The following is a 16920-nucleotide window of genomic DNA, read 5'->3' as shown; positions in this document are numbered from 1 at the left end:
TCAGCAGTGTCCAGTAATTATATGCCTTTATTGACTTCACACCGAGCATGTTGTTGTTCTTCTTTGCTGGGTTTAATGGCTGAATTGGTGAATTGGAGTTATCCATCACTCCGTAGTTCTTTGACCGGATCAAGCTGTTTGGCATGCCGGCTAAGCACCAGCCGGATCTGATCTACCTGCGCTATGTGCCGCTGTGGAAGGTGCATGTCTTCACCATAGTGCAGCTCACCTGCCTCGTGCTCCTGTGGGTGATCAAGGTGTCCGCAGCTGCCGTGGTCTTCCCCATGATGGTAAACACCTGATACCGCACAGCACTCTCGTGCAGCAGTCTAATACAGCAGTCCGATACGATGCAGCACAGCAGTCTCATACCATGTTTTGATACAGTACAGCACTCAGATAAAATGCTCTTAATACACTGCAGTATCTTGATCCAGCACAGCACTATTCCAGTTTAGCATTCTGATGCACAACAGTACCGTCCCGATATACCTCCCAAGTTGCCACTGCTGGGCCCCTGAGCAAGGCTTTTAACCCTCAATTGTGCAAGTTGTACTCAGTCATAAATGTAAGTGAACCAGCATGACCATCACTGGGAAAGGTTTCTTTATATGGATAAAATAAAGGCAGTGTTATAAAGGTACATAAGTCAAATAGTCAACTTTTATTTGAATTCTGTAACCAGTACAATTACAGCTGTAGTGGACTAGAATATACAGTGTATTATATGCATTATATAGGCATTATATGCTATATGGTGCTATTCTTAAATGTGTTTTCCGGGTCTCTGCGTGTGCTCCCTGGGGTAGGTCCTAGCTCTGGTGTTTGTGCGGAAACTTCTAGATTTCTGCTTTACGAAGCGGGAGCTGAGCTGGCTGGATGACTTGATGCCCGAAAGCAAGAAGAAGAAAGAGGATGACAAGAAAAAGAAAGCAAAAGAGGTTTGTGCATCACACCATTGTAACCACTGCGTGCGGTTTCTCAACCTGAAAAGCACTCTGGACAGTAACAGACAGTAACATCGGTCAGTAGTGTGGGTTCATAGTGGACTCTTGGTCTCGTTGATTGGGCATGTGGGTCCCCACAGCATGGTCTTTTGCATGATTCATACACCTTTTTGTGAAGTTATTTACTAAGATTATTAACATTTATATTAACATTAACTACTGTTAATCTGTTTTTATACAGATTACCTCTTGTATATTACAAATTGTAAATGGGTCTGTGTGCAAGCCTGCTATACACCCCACCCCCTTCCTGTCCGGCTTCTGAATCGTGTGTATGTTGTGTACACAAACTCACATGGAATTTCATTTATAAAAGGTTGTGCACACAAATAATGGGAAATGGTGTGTGCAGAAAAATTCTGCAATTTTTAAAACACAAGTATACACGTTTGCACATGATTTCACCAAATCAATCGTCTTGCGCAAGTCGTCTTCTGCACGCGTGAAGGTGTCTTACAGCCCTCCCTAGCTCCAGTATAAAGAATTTCATAAATACATAAATATGATTGCACTTGGGTCTGAGGTTCTGTGCACCCAGTTTCCTGTGTCCAAGGTTCTGTAAATGTATGCCCAGTGCCTGGCAAGTATATCTTGGTATAAATCTTGGTTTGTGCGTGGAAGCTTACATTCACACTTTCCACAGCCGTTTATCTGTGCAAAATTATGTGCAACATTTATAAACAAGACCCCTGGTACCCTGGCAGCCACGACGCACTTTCAAGTTCCTTTTCACTTTCTCATAATTTGCTGAGGTCTTGAACGCTTGTCAGTGAGGTCTTGCTGGATGTCTTTTTCCCAGGAGGCTCAGCGCATGCTGGAGAGTGAGCAGGGTATGGAGTATGACGCCGAGCATCTCCTCAGCCTCAAAACCCTGAAAACCAGGTCAGTCCAGCTTCAGTTTGCCTTTCCGTCTCCATGGACAACACATCTCCCTCCCCACGGCGGGTGATACCTTGTGCAGTTGATGTCTTGGACACTTGTGCTGTTTCTCTCGAGACAGATGTGACAGTGTAGTCTCCATCACCTCATGTGAGTAGGAAGCAGGAGGAGGGGTTGGTCATTAATTTAATCCCATGCCTACGTTTTAACATTTGACCTCAGTGCGCGGGTAATCGGCGCCGAGGTCCGATTAACTTTGGTGAAGCCTGTACTCACCCAAGCGTAACCGCATGCATTTGTGGAGTTCATCGGGCCCCCACCGCCCCACCCCCGAGCTGCCTGGCACTCTGTGCTCAGGCCGACCGCAGTGGAAAGAGCCGACACGGTCTACGACCTCGCCAGGAGTAGGGCGGCTTTGGCTTCGGTTTGCCTGTCCTTGGCGGCTGGGTTTGTGGCGAAGCCTTCATAGCCCCGGAGCAATGCCATCTGCCAGCTTTGGCTGCGTATCTACTGCAGACACGGAGTGTCTTCTTCAATTTATGAAAAAACAAAAACAAAAAGATTCTAACAGTGTTTTTATCAAAATGAACCAATGAAATAATGGTGTTAAAAGTTAAAAATTAGCTTTTGGTTGGTAACGCTTTTAACAACATTAGCTTATAATGGTTTACTAGTGTTTATCCAGCGCACGCTTGTGTGTAAGCAGTTTGTACTGCTGTGCCTCAGCCAGTCAGTGTTATTAGACCCCTGGCAGGTGTGGAGACAGCTATAGCAGGTGGTCACTTGTGGTCAGGCTCTGATGCCCGAGGTGAGACAGCAACCACCCTGAGGCCAGGCTGAGATGAATAAACCATCATCTCTCAAGACAACACACAGGAAATAATTGGACACTGATCACCAAGGGATGTGTTCTAATGCATACTGAAGGATCTCTTTGACCCAGATGTTTGTTTTAAGTTGTTAACAGGTTTTAAAATGAGGTCCTTTTATCAGGGCACAAGATCACTAGTCCTGGGAACAGCCTCCTTTCAGCACTGGTTCTCATCTAGATGCGATTCTTGATTGTGGAAATCATATGCTGTGCAGATAAAGGATTCTGGACCAGGGTGTGAATTCACCAGAATCAGTACCTGCAAATCTGCAGCTTTACTCACAAAACTGGCCAACAGGCTTTATATTACAGAGCCATCAATGGAAGACTGTGTGGAAAAGTTTGCCTGTGTGTGTGTGTGTGTGTGTGTATGTGTTTGTGTTGACCTGCTGTGCTGTGTGTTGTGACTCCCCTGCAGTTCTGACCCGTCTGTGGTAAACATTACTGATGAAATGGCCAAAACCTCTGTTTGGAAAGCTGTTGCCATGAACTCTGACAGTTCCAAAGTGCTGAAAGCTAGGGACAGGTAGCTATACCTCCTCTAACCTCCACCATCCCGCCTGCTTTCCTCGTCTCCGATGTGTCATGCTCTCTCCGGTGCACTGTGCTTTTTTTTCTTTAGTCACCCGTAGACACACAGTAGCATTCACCGTGTGTCCCTGTCCCTCCTGCAGGGAAAAGAGTGCCAACATCCTGATCACTGTGGAGGACGAAGACAGAGGGGGACATATGGACACGGAGACATCGCTGTGATGGCAGAGTGGAGACAGCTTGTGGCCTGGGGAGAGAGAGACAGACAGGCTCCCCAGAGACCAGTGAGAGAGACCAGTGTCAGGCTGACCCCAAATCTGGGCAGAAAGCAGCAGGCCATGTAGGACACCAGGAAAAAGCAACGGAGTCTTTTCACACCTTCTCCACTTAGGTTTTTTTTAAATATACGAACAAGTTTGCCTTTCACTTTATTTTAATATGAATCTATTCATGCTGTCAAAGGTGTTCTATAATGAGCTGACTTCTCACATTTTATTTTTATCTGACAGTAGATGTTATTAAAAGGTAGCAAACCTTTAAGAATAACATGGAGTTCTCGTAAACTGCTCGTTCTGGTGTTTGCCCAAAGCTGGCTTTGCTTAGATTGAGGGTCTGTGCACTCTTCAGTTGGAGCCATTTCTGTTCAACACTGTTCAAATGGATTAAAACTTTAGTACTACAGAGAACAGTTTTATAAACACAGTTTTGAGGTTTGAGGTACCATATCATTGTGAACCAGTGTCAAAAGACAGCCATGTCTGAATATAAATAGTTTTTCTCTTTTTTATTATTATTATTATTGTTGTTTTATTTATTTTTTAAGAAGTATTTTAAAGATTTTCTGTGTCTTGAGCATTTGGACTGTACAATGCCCTGTAATTGTCCTAAGACAATATAGTGTCATATAGTGATGTTTCGGACTGATCAGTTTACTGAGCTGAGAATGCACCAAGTTCACTTACTAGAAAAGTCATCAAGACACTTAAACTGAATGGTGTCTTCACTCTGAAAACACACCCGTTTGGCACAGGCTTTCAACATTTGACGTTTCAGCACTTAAACGTGAAATATATATGTATGAGCAATGCTGTAAATTCTCTGCTCTAGACACAAGTAGTAAGCAGTGCAGTGCTCTAGAAGAACAATCTATTACCTAGTTTACATCCAGTGCAAGATTTAGTGTAACTGGATCAAGAATTGTTTTAGCACTTTTTTTTTTTTTTACAGTTTGTTAATCATTTAATTTATTGTCAGTCATGTAATAGAAGCAGCAGGTTATCAAGTTTGTAGCAGTCCTGTTCCTTCCCCTTACTTTCCTGTGTTAAACTGTGCACTTTAGCACCTGCTGCTGCGGCATTGGGCCCCGGCTCGGCTGGAGCCCTCTACCACGTCCACTTAGAGCAGCCGCGCGAACCGTTGAGTTCCAGCGGAGGCTGCTCGCACCACCCGCTCCAACCTCTGCTGCCTCCCATCCACCCTTAGCTGATCAACCAAATCAAGCCTTTGGTTCGTCACCTCTACCTTCAAGACTGAGTTTTCAGAGGTGGTTTTTTTTTTGGTTGTGGGTTTGTTTTTTTTGTTTTTTGTAAATTGCTGAAAGTATATTTAGAAACAATAACTACGAAAATTGTGCCTGATATTTATAAAATCTGAGGAATCACCTGTTTTGAAATCTTAGTTTGATACTATGAGTAGTTTTGTGAGGTTAGAGATAAGCAGGCCGCTCTTTTGGAACGTACGTAAATTATTCTTTAGAAATTCTAAGTAGGTATAATTATAATTAGGAAGAAACCCGTTTGTAAGCAAGTTCTTATCCTGGTTGCCCTTGTTCACTACTATTTCTGTTGCATTCAGCATAAACAACATATTTTACAACTTTTTCACATTTCCATGATCAATCAGTAATGATTCTTTGGGTCCTATAGCTACAGTGGGACTGCATTCCCACTTGGCTGTTAATCAGGTCTTCCCTTCCCAGAACAAGTATAGCAGTAGTGGTGCTCAGAATCCTTCATCTCTTCACCTACCCACTGCAGCCTGGAAACCATCATACAGAATACATTTTCATTTAGGACTGGTCAAGACAGGGACTTAAAGAAGACTTCAGATAGAAGAGAGATTACTGTTTTGAAACTGCACAATGTACATATATTATTTAGTCAAAAGGAAAACATGGAGCAAATCTATTTTTTGTACATTTTCTGAAACTGTTAAAGCAATAAAAGGTGACTGGTTTACAGTGATATCCTGGTGGTGATGTTGGATACTCACAAAACAAAAGACCAGGCCTAGCTGAGCTTGCTTTCAATTTTTGACTAGGCCACAGCTACCCATCGAGGAGCCAGTGTAAAGAAAGCAAAAACGGGACACTGCAAAATATTCCGCATCACAAAACTAATGTTACACTAGAACTTTCTCTGGGAATAAAACAGTGGAAATGGGGACTGCAGTGCAAAATTACAAATCCCTTTATTCATAAAATACACTTAAAAAGGAAAGTAAAAAAGTACTACAAACAAAATTATATTTCCACATAAAATATCCCCACCCCCAACATTAGGCAGACTGTGATATCATTATGATATCAATTTGTGCCACAAATGCTCAATTACAGTATATTACAGCATGGAAATGAAGAAAAAAAAGTTAATACTTAAGAAATGCATCAAGGCTTATATGCAGCTTCGTTACGTCAGTAAGAAAACGATACCAGTTTTCTCTCGCAACTTGAATATGCGCGCAGTTTTTTACAGCTTTTTGATCTGATGTCTACATTTGACTGAAGGGTCTCGTTGGTCAAAGTGTGAGGTGCTGTTTGGTTTTCTTAAGGTTTCCCTGCTGCCCTCCTGTAAGTATGACCTACATTAAGCCCAAAAACAGCATGGCTTTACCCCCACTGCCCTTGAGCTACTCAAAGCTATGGACTGAACACACGTTCGCCAAAGAGAATCCTCTACAACCTATCTAATACCGGCCACAGTTCTGTGGAAATTTCAACTTGACAGGCAAAAACAACAACATTCAGCTGTATGATTGATAGTGGCTCTGTGCACTGGATGATATGATCAACTGTAAATGCAGAGACCATGTGAGGAAAGGAAGGACAGGGTACAAACTTTCTGGAGAAGAGCACCAGGACAGCGGACACATCCTCACTCAAGATCGGATTTCCTTGGTCTGGGACACTAGCTGCTTATCTAAACTTACACACTGGAACCATTTAAGATGGCCCACACCCAAATAGCTGAAGGGCAACTGTTACACTAAACCCAATGAACTTCTCAGTTTTGCTTCAGTTTTCTGTTGTGAGCACAATATGTGGTTACAGAAAGGAAGTTGAACATAACACTAAACAGAACTGAACAATAGTGAAACAAAGGCCCACTCAGAGTGCGGACTCTGAAATATACAGGCAGTAACAGAAAACTACAGGCTTCCTACAAACACAATTACAACATAGTCAAAAGACTGCACAAAATTGCACACAAAAAAATGGACTTCAAACTCATCACCCTATATTAGTCCAACCGTGTGTTTTGGAGAAATGACGACAGACAAAACAAAAACAAAATATTACTTAGGACGGTTCAAATATTAATACACTGCAGTTACAGATTATTGGATTCTATATAGAAATTTCAGATTTTACATCGGTTTTTAAGGTGGCAATTTGCTACATTGAAATAAAATAAAAAGAAAACATTTTACGCCTAAAACATGAGACTAAAAACATTTAAAGGGTAGGTCTGCTGTGGCAGGAGGTAAAAAAAAAAGAGAAGGCATGAACATACTGTGGTGGCAAGGAGCAGCAGCAGAAGCGAGCAAGCCCGTGGGAAGCACGAGCTGAGACGTCAACACTCACAGCGCAATAGCTGGAGGGGACACCAGCAGTGTGCTCCACCGACTGCCTCACGGTCAACACAACACCCGCAACAGGTACCAAAACAAATAATGACGCAAACGGGTCACGACCTTTTGGACAACACTAATTAGCATTTTTCGCACGCCAACGCGTGTTATCTGGGGTCTCTAGTAGCTTTGGGGACCTTCAGGACTTTGTAGACATTGTTCTGAAAGACGGTGGTGAAGTGGGGGCGGGAGTCCCTGGACATGAGTGTGCAGAGGGGGGTTCTGCCTACGTTGTGGGGGTCCTCCACATCCCAGATCTCAGGCATGCTGCACCCGGGCCTGCGGCAGAGAGCCAGCGCGAGAACATCAGGCGTTAACAGAGCGGCCATGCGAAAATCGTGCATGTGGACACTCGGTGGCGGGCATTCAAGAGCCCGGGTGTGCTTGCGGTTTTACCTGGTGCGCCTGGTGCACCACGAGTCCTCCAGAATGAAGTAGTCGACCTGTAGGCTCAGCAGGTTTCTCTTCACCGCCTCAGCTGGTTTGCGGCTGTACATGGCATACACCTGCTTTGTCCTCTCCCTAAAGACACAGCACACACAGATCAAACCCCGGACTGAAATGCGCTTAATAAAAGCAGACTGTTAGGTTTAGCGGGGACGTCCCCCGACCTTAGCCCCGCATCCTCATAGTGGGGGTGGTTGACGATTGCTCTTCCTGTGGACAGTTTCACACTTGCCATGGTGGGCATGGCGCCAGCAAACACAGTGTCTGCACAACAAACAACCAGCAGCAATGAGATCAGACTTAATAAAGAGACCTGGCCTTTACCAACATGTGAAACAACACCTACTTGCTCACAGGACACAAAATGAGACACATTTAATTGTGGAAGGGATGTATGAATTTGTATGAATTTTCCTATGAATTTTTGTTGTTAAGATGTATGTCCCAGGAGGTGGCCAAGAATTAATGGAATTAGCTGTATTAGCTCAAGTTAAAGATGCTGAATATGCTGAGACAGATCTGGTCAAAGTAACTATTTTGTTTCAGAGAGCAATATCCTGTCTCCTCGTTTAAGAGCCAGGAACGTTTTGCTAAGAGAAAGAAAGTGACACTAAATTGGCATCAGGATGTCAGGATGACAGCAGTAAGATGGCGGACTCTCACTCTGTGGAGTGTTTTCTTTGATCCATTCCAGCAGGTCTTCCTGTGGGAGGTTGCTGAATTCTCCCATGATGCCCCACTGGTTCTGCAAGTTGGCTACCCCTTGAACTGCCATGATGGACAGGATGACAAGCACAACAATGTGCTGCCTGGCCTTCTCACCGACCCAGCCAAACAACTGCATGCACAGACACACACACACACGCGCGCACACACATACACACAGGCGCACACACACACACACAGGCGCACACACCAGTGAGAATCAGGAAATGCTGAAGAATAACCATGCACCCCGGTGGGAGTAAAATAAGAGAATGGGCAGCATTGTGTAGGGACCTGTCTGGAACAGATCAGGGAGGCCATGAGACACATGTGTGGCGTGAGGAAGAGTTTCAGCCTCATGATGAGAACAGCCAACACGGCAAAAGCCACCAGCTGCAGACTGTGGTATACCATCTACAACACACACACACGCGCACACACGCGCACACACACAGTCAGAAAGGCTCTGAGCCAGGTCCCGATGGTCACAAACACAACTACAGGTCAGAACACGTGAAGAGAGATCTGAGATCTGAAAGTAGAATTGGGTGTATAGATAAGCTTTTTAACCACAGCTAAGGCAATGCCGTGCATCAATACTGAACATATTCAGTAGCTGTATGCTGCAGCCGCATACTGAAAATGTTCATTTTCAAACAACTCATTTAATAAGCTATGGTTACTGCAGTCGCATAAACACAGGCAATGAGAAATAAGGACGTTCTTACCACCCCTTTAGCCAACTTCTCTGTCCTACAGAAAGAACAAAAAATAAGATTAAACCAACTACTCAGTTCTACAACATTACAGCCAAAGATGAAAGACCCTAAGAACCTTATCAAGCTCTCAGCATGCCTCTATACAACAGCAGGACAAAACCACAGGTAGGGTTAAGCTGCTTGTACAGTGAAGGATGCCACTGTTGCCCAACGCTCGATGTCCCTGCTCCAGGGACATCGAGCAAAGACAAGGCCGTCCTAGACTAAAGCACTCACTGGTCAGCGCTCGGCCCATTCTCCACCTCAGCAGGACTCTGGTGTCGGAGCGCCACGACCACATCCTTTATGGTCTGGGCGGAGGAGGGGCGAGAGGGAGGCAGAACACATACGTGAAGAGAAATGTTGCAGCAGCTGCGTAAAGTAGTTTAAAGAGCGATGCCTCACCTTTCCAGCAATAATGCCCACCACCAGTATATTAGAAGGCAACAGCAGGGTTTTAAGATACCGGAACACAGTCTGAAAGCAGAGCACAGAGACGCTGAGGTACCCACCAATCACACATGCGCTTTTTAAAGTTGGAGTACTATGGAGGGCTGCACAGGAATCCAGAAGCTTCGCGTGACCACGAGGAGCCCTGTTCTGCACTACTGACCTCCGTCTCCATGAAGTCGAACTCAGCTGCGCAAGTATACATCATGGTGTCAAAGTCCTTGTAGCTGGTAAATTTGGACTTGATCAGGCTGCTGATGTGAGCCTAATATAAAAGCAGGGAGACATATACACATGCGCAGCTCTGGAAAAAATGAAGAGACCACTGCAAAATGCCCGGTTTCTATTTATAAGTACGTTTTAAATCAAATTAACATTTTTGTTTTGTATTTTATCATACACACAATTGTCCCAAATTCCAAATAAAATTTGTCATTTAGAACATGTTTTGCAGAAAATGACGAGGGTAAAATAACAAAAAAAAGTTTTCAGACATCAAAACCAAGTTCATCTTCATTTTAAAAAATACAATACTAAAGTTGTTCAGAGGTTAATATTTGGTGAAATAACCCTGATTTACAATCCCAGCTTTCAAGCCTCTTGGCATGTTCTCCACCATTCTGTCTTTCACACTGTTCATCAAATAAGATTTGAATGTGTGGAGTGAGGAAGAGTCAGAATTCAACGGGCACTGGAAAGAACCAGCTACCATATATGTAGAGATGCTGATTAAAATTTTTTTTTTTTGTGGTATCTTCATCTTTCCCAGAGCTGTATTAAAAAAAAATTCAATAATTGAAAACTTTTTTTTTTTAACCACAGTGATGGTATGTTCTACCCCTCATGGTCACTTACGTCATCTGAAGCCCCAAAGAACACAGCCAATGTGGACTTCAGAATGGCCGTCGTCACCACCCAGGCAAGGCACTGCATGACCTGTGAGTGACAGCACTGTTAAAATGAATGATGAGCAAAAAATAGCATCTAGTGAAAGACCAGCTGCCTGAGAGCTGCCCTCTCTCACCCACGTCAGGAGCCCAGCTCGGAAAGTGTCTGTGAAACGGTCCCTCAGTGCCACAATAGCCTGGAGCAAAAGAACAGCAGTGAGTTGAGCAAGGAGCGAGGCTTCACTCCAGCAAGCTGGCTCCACCCAGAGGGGCGCGGCTGTCACTCACCCAGATGGAGACGAGGGAGGAGGCATAGAAGGATGTAAGCAGCATGGAGTTCCCAAACATCAGAACAAAGCAGACTCCTAGAGACACCTGCAAAATGTGAAGGGAAGGCAGGGTCAAGACAGTGTCTAACCATGCCATCTACCCACCATCTACCCATGCTGTGGGCACCACACCAGCACATTAGTAGCCAACACTGTGTGCTCAGTCCTGTATGATTTCAGGCTTAATGAACATCATGCTGGCTTACTTCTGCCCACATACACACCCATGCACACACCCACCTCGTCCCCAGCTCCTGCTGGCATGTTACACACACACACACACATTAATTAATCCTACAGAGTGGGGTGAGAGAAACACTCACCATGTGTGTCACTAGGATGGCCTGCATCTTCGTAGGACTCAGATAGCCCAGGATGTATGAAGCAAACAGGGAGGCCACCTGCAAGACAGTTTAGCAAGAACACTTTAATAGCCACAAGAGGACCTTATTAGTACTGCACTAGAATGCTGAACTCAGAACTGCACACATGCAAAACACATGAGCTGTCAGGCTCATCTAGAAAACACTGTTCTGTTTTGAATATGAAAATCATAATTAAACTCTGAAGGGAGTAGATAGCACAAATCTCCATTAGATCTTAAAATGTCTGTACTCTTGCATGGTGTAGTGTGTGATTACTGTTTGATCTTTTTCATCTATTGTCTATAAAGTCAGTGGTCTGAAAATCCAGGTTACCATGTTAAAGCTGCAGGAGAGACAAATCCATGACTGAATTGTAATTAGGTTAAATGTCTTTTGACCCTTCAATATGCATGTAAAAAACCCTTCTGAAAGAAATTAGGCAGCCTTGATCTCGAGTAATGCATATGTAAGCCAAACTGTGCATGTTTACAAGGCAGATGTCACTGCCCCTCCCATACTGACACTAGCGATGCTGCCTCCTGTGCTGATCTCAAGAAAGAATTCTCTCAAATCAACAGCGATAGGCTTGAGCACATAAGCCTCGGAAATTCTGATTCTCTCCGTTTGTGCCACAATATGTAGTTCTGCTTGAAGGGCACAATGGGTGGTTTTGCACAGAGGGATGTCAATCTTACAGACTCATTAGAATCTTAGGACCACAGCCAGGCAGTCCTTAGGTAGGTCTGATCAGTAACCTTATGTTATGTCTCCTTTTTTGCACTCATTCAGACTTCGCTGGATTAATATAGCACTCATGTTTGGTGTCACACAAACAACTGTAACCTTGTACACCACATCCCCTGGGACTATACGGTAATTTGAGCGCTACGTGGGTTTCCCTACTGTTTCCAGCCTTCTGTGGCCAGCCACTGTCTCATCTCCCTGGTGCTGCAACTGAAGATGCTCCTCTCACCTGCGTCAGCAAGACGAATTGCGCAAACTGCCAGGGCAGCATGAACATCACGTTTGAGAAGCCCAGAGCCATCATGGCGTTCCGGCTCGGGTTCCGGTTTCTGCAGGGAGATGACGTGATCGACACTATTTATGTGGCAGGAATTGACATAAATACCATAAAAACAGCAATTGGCGGATGGGGCAGGGATGGTATTCAAACAGAACCCATCTGTCAGAAGACAGTCAGGAAGAGACAGGAAGATTTAACTCTTAACGTGAGAGTCTGTCAGATAGGAGAAGGAAAATCTGAGGGAAACAGAAAGAGGGAGGGAGAGGGGTCAGTTACCGTAGGATATATGTTAGGAGGAGCATCTGCAGAACGAGGAAAGGGTAGGAGAAGCTCTCTCTCAGAGGTGGGGTCCACATGACTCGAGTGCTCTGGTAGCCAGTCACAACAACTAAAATCACTTACATCCCACTATCACAAGCATCAGCTGTTCAAGCTAATACAACCAGAAACAGTTTGGCACATGAAATCCAACAGTTATACAAACACAAGCCGTTTACTGACAGGATAAGCATCATAAGAGGTGGGGCGAATCCTTACCTCTCCATGATTAAAAAAGAAACACAAGACCGTAACACCACCACCCAGCCTGCTGCCGCTACAGACCATAACAAACCAGAAAAGTGTTAAAGGCAATCTGGGATTTATTTATTTATGTATGTATTTTTTACAAAAAGCCCTGAAACTAGTGTAACATCCAGGAATTATGAAGTTACCTTAGATACGTTCCATAGATGTAAAAGAGGCTCATCATTGCCCCATTTAAGAGGAAAACAAAAGTGACGTAGAAGTAGGCAGGATCCCCCATGCCTGAGAGACACGATCGCCCACATCAGCAAGCACTTCTCACATGTGCGAACAATGCTTAAAAACCTCAGCTAAAAACAGCAACAGAGGAATTGCAAGCAGAACCAGAGGAAAGGTAAAGAGGTGTCAACAGGTATGAAAACTGATAACAGCAAGGAATGCCTTTACCTGTTTCAAAGCTAAACTAGGTTTCAAACAATTTACCATGCAGCCCACATTAAAAAATGAGAACTTTCTACAAAAACAAGAAATGGAGTCTTTGTTAAAGTTAACCATCCTCCCCTGCGTGTTTGCGCAGATCAGGTTGCCATGTGGACAGCAGTACCTTCACAGCTTTCCACTGGTTCCAGCCCCTCCCCTCTGTTGATGGACCAGCACATCTTGGTGGGGATTCCTAAGACTCCCATTGTAGCAGTGTACACACGGTACAAGCTGGCGAGGACCACCTGCAGTGGAGTGGGCAGAAAGGAAGATTCCACTGAGTTGGCTGTTGGACTTAGCTACTACAAATCTGTATGTAGGCATGACAACCGATATAAATTAGACTAGTATTCACAAATGATGAAAAAAAGCTGTTGCAGTTCATAATGACAGACTTCATTTTTAGAATTCGGCTGGTTGAACAGTACTCAAAAGTGTGGTAACATCCTAATCCTCTCAGGCGTTTTATCCATGAAACTTGGTTAATCAAATCTGTATGAACATCAGTCTTACCTCTGGATATAAGTTGAACCTCTTTAAGGTATTTATCACTAATGGATATTCAGTAAGTCTGTCATTCATGATCATATAAAGTCCATTCAGGAAGGTAGGAGCCTCAATAATGGTTTTAAAGTAGGAGTAATACAGTCCCTAAAATGACAAAGAATCAGAAAACACAGTGAAACTCATGTGATGAATATTAACCTGATCTGAGGATGTGCAGAATATAAAAATACTAGTTTAAAATAAATCTTCGCTTTTCTATGGTGTCTTTATTGTGATAAGAACACTAGCATACCATTTCAGTTCTAAAGGCCATCTCCTTCTCCAAGGCAGACATATGTGAAAAATGTCTGTCATTCTCAAAAAGATGTGAAAGATGGTACCTAGGTAAACATAAAACAAAAGAAAAAAATGTCTGTGGCTACATTATTTTAAATGACCAACATTTTCAAGAGTAACTAAGAAGCCAATTACATACCAATGGGACAATCCTGCAGCAAGAGCTGTAGACAAACAGATAAATTAACTATTGACTATTATTCATTAGTCATTGTATGAGTAATAGCTAAATCCGTATGATCATTGGATATCTAACCACAGAACGGAACTATGGGAATTCAACTAGATTGCTTATATACATAATCCAATAAACAAGACTATGTTTGCTTCTAGCTAGTTAGATACATAATTCTCAGTAAGAGGTTATATATCTATCGCTAGCTAACTAAATGAAAGGTTACTAGAGTGATGTGTTTACGCGTTACAGTAACCTAAATGAGAATTAAAGGCACAAGCCGCTATAGCTAGCTAGTTAATACTTCGGTTGGTGCCGTGACTGCGCTAGCTAGCCAACAATGTATGCAGGTCTTGCAAGATGCAAAGTAACGTTAGTGAAGTTACAGTTGCTGCAAGTTAGTTATGTACGATAGCAAGCGAGCACTGCAAGCAGTTTTGAGATTAAACTGGTTAACTCCGTATTTGAAGAATCGCAGCTCTCTAGCTAGCATGATTTGCTACTATGTAAAAATATTGGGTTAACTAGGTTAGCAAGCTAGCTAGCTACGTTAATTTTCAGTTTAGTGACCAACGTTAGCTAACCTAGCTAGCGATATGTAGCCAGATCGATAACGCAGAGTTACTTCACTTACCGATAATTAAGACGATGAGGACTCTTACAAAAGCTGATGGACTCAAGCCCAGTTTATTTTTAATGAATCCAGTAAAAAGTCCGTTTTTACTTTGAAAAAATGACCCTTTCCCCTCTTTCACCCTTCTGCCTTTCACTGTGCTGTGAGCTACAGACGGACTCTTCTCTTTCTCGGTGCCCTGTTGGGGTTGATCCTTTGCGTTTTGTTTTCTTGTTTTAACTACCATAATTGCATATCAGTAAGCTACGACATAAATAAATGCTAAGTGACAGCTATTCAACAGTTAGGTTATCTACCTAATTCAGCGTTCTCAGAGTCTACTGTTGCTTGTACTGTCTAACTGTACTGTGACACAATTTCTTTATTAGCCAGCCAGCCAGTTAGATTGCTACAGATCGCCCCCAACCGGATATAACACAAAGTGTCAGCATTGGTAACCATGGTAACAGATATTCCTTGAAATGGACAGAAGCAGATAGATGTCCTGAATGCTTTGGTTGCACCATAGTAAGGGTTGGACCGACAATGGCTGAGCCATAGACTAGATACAAGTCTATGGGCTGGGCCCAATTAATTTTCCCAATTTTTAAACGCTTGCATTCTCTAGCTTGTAATACACAGTACTGTACAAATGTATTGTGTTTAAAGCTTGTTGCCTTCTGTAGCAGTATTTATTTCAACTAAGGAATTTAATTACTCAGGGCCACAGAACAATTAGCAAAGCTTAAAAAGCAGACCTTAAAAGATCTATGGAAATTATATGGAATAAACATCTGCAATAAAAAAGGACATTAAAGACAAACAAACATTTATATGGGACTATAAATTAGTCAAGGAGTCAATAAAGTGAAGCTAAAATGGGTTGATGTGATCCCTTTTCTTTGCACCTGAAAGAAGAGCTACAGCACAAGAAACTAGCTGTGTAAGCGAGGACTGGCTAATCACAATGTACAGTATGTTGCAATAATCATGGATAACCTTTTTTTTCCACAGCTTGTGTTAAGGAATGATTTGATTTTTGTGAGTGCTCTCAGCTGTAAGAAACTGATTTTGATGACTGCACTAATCGGCTTGTCAATGTTTAATTCAATTCTAAACCAAGAGTCCTTATATAGGGTCTTACCTAGGATATAAAGTAACCTACATTTCCTATAAAACCTTTTATTAACTAAAATAACCTGTCTTTCCCTCATTCAATTGCAGAAGGCTTTTGCCATCCAGTATTTAACCTGCACTACAGCCCAGGAAGGAATTTTTCCAATTTTAATATCATGTTGTCCTTAAGTGAGTATGGTTCTCAAACCATCGATAGGATGAAACTGCACAGATTCTGTCTCTGGTGGTTGTTTCCTCCTTTAAAGGCTGAATATGTGCTGTTATTTTGTGAATGTGATATGCAAAATGCCTGTGTGGCAAAGTTGTTAGGTACCTTTCAAGAAATCCTCCAAAAATTAAGACAAAATCTACTGTACATTTATTTCAATAAATACAAAACAGTAAATGTCTGGTCTGTTTCTATGAACATTAAGAATGGTTTTATAATGACACAATATACATAAATAATGTACCACAGTACATCCCATGCATCATGTTTTCTTAATATACATGTGGAACGCTCAATTTCTCAATGTGTGGAATCGCATTTATTCGTTTTTTTATTATCTGGGTACAGATACCTGATCAGAGAGGAGTGTCATGTATGTCATATGTATGTGACACGTCATCCACATGAATCTGTTATTTTACCTAATGGAATAGGTCCATGGATATGCACCTGCATATAAGTTTATGTTATTATTGTCATTCCGCACCTGGTATTATATAATATATGTAAAGTAGATATCAACGCACCCCCATTAACAGCTACCTCTCTAGTTTAGTGTCCAGTTCTTAGTAATTGTTTAATCGGTTGTATGCAAATTTGACATTGAAAGTTTGACGTCTGTTTAGACATTTTTCGAAGGAGGATAACAACGATTCCATTTATTAATGAATTTAATGCATTTGGTGCCTACATTTGCAGATATCGAATTTATCTATTAAACGGTGTGATCACGCCTATAGTTACATATTCCCAATTTTAAAATCACTCCACTTCTAA

At 42.7% G+C, this 16920-nt stretch overlaps 2 protein-coding genes across 8 annotated transcripts in view; one reads left to right on the top strand and one right to left on the bottom strand.

Annotated features, from left to right (window-relative positions):
• slc4a7 (solute carrier family 4 member 7) overlaps nucleotides 1-5531 on the top strand; it is a 37128-nt gene extending 31597 nt beyond the window's left edge. For all 6 annotated transcript variants that reach the window (XM_027005378.2, XM_027005377.2, XM_035526608.1 and 3 more), the window contains 5 exons: nucleotides 117-290; nucleotides 810-941; nucleotides 1807-1889; nucleotides 3176-3283; nucleotides 3432-5531. In XM_027005378.2, the coding sequence (XP_026861179.2) occupies nucleotides 117-290; nucleotides 810-941; nucleotides 1807-1889; nucleotides 3176-3283; nucleotides 3432-3510 (576 nt within the window). In that variant the 3' untranslated portion in view covers nucleotides 3511-5531. The remainder of the gene's footprint in view (nucleotides 1-116; nucleotides 291-809; nucleotides 942-1806; nucleotides 1890-3175; nucleotides 3284-3431) is intronic.
• Nucleotides 5532-5738: 207 nt separating this feature from the next.
• dpy19l1l (dpy-19-like 1, like (H. sapiens)) lies at nucleotides 5739-15181 on the bottom strand. Of its 2 annotated transcripts, none has more exons than XM_027005379.2 (22): nucleotides 14820-15181; nucleotides 14150-14174; nucleotides 13967-14054; nucleotides 13681-13818; nucleotides 13292-13412; nucleotides 12876-12969; nucleotides 12700-12757; nucleotides 12439-12530; nucleotides 12112-12211; nucleotides 11097-11174; nucleotides 10733-10819; nucleotides 10582-10641; nucleotides 10413-10493; nucleotides 9721-9822; nucleotides 9513-9584; nucleotides 9345-9418; nucleotides 9078-9102; nucleotides 8644-8763; nucleotides 8308-8482; nucleotides 7809-7908; nucleotides 7594-7719; nucleotides 5739-7476 (listed from the first exon to the last, which is right to left on the bottom strand). In XM_027005379.2, exons 1-22 carry the CDS (start codon nucleotides 15043-15045, stop codon nucleotides 7305-7307), a joined length of 2214 nt encoding a protein of 737 aa, XP_026861180.1. In that variant the 5' UTR covers nucleotides 15046-15181; the 3' UTR covers nucleotides 5739-7304. The 2 variants fall into 2 exon arrangements, with proteins under 2 accessions (XP_026861180.1, XP_026861181.1); XM_027005380.2 differs by having other exon boundaries at nucleotides 7321-7490.
• Nucleotides 15182-16920: the final 1739 nt, after the last annotated feature.

This window comes from Electrophorus electricus, chromosome 5 (genome assembly GCF_013358815.1).
Source record: "Electrophorus electricus isolate fEleEle1 chromosome 5, fEleEle1.pri, whole genome shotgun sequence".
NCBI lineage: Eukaryota > Metazoa > Chordata > Actinopteri > Gymnotiformes > Gymnotidae > Electrophorus > Electrophorus electricus.
This window is presented reverse-complemented; position numbering and strand designations above follow the sequence as displayed.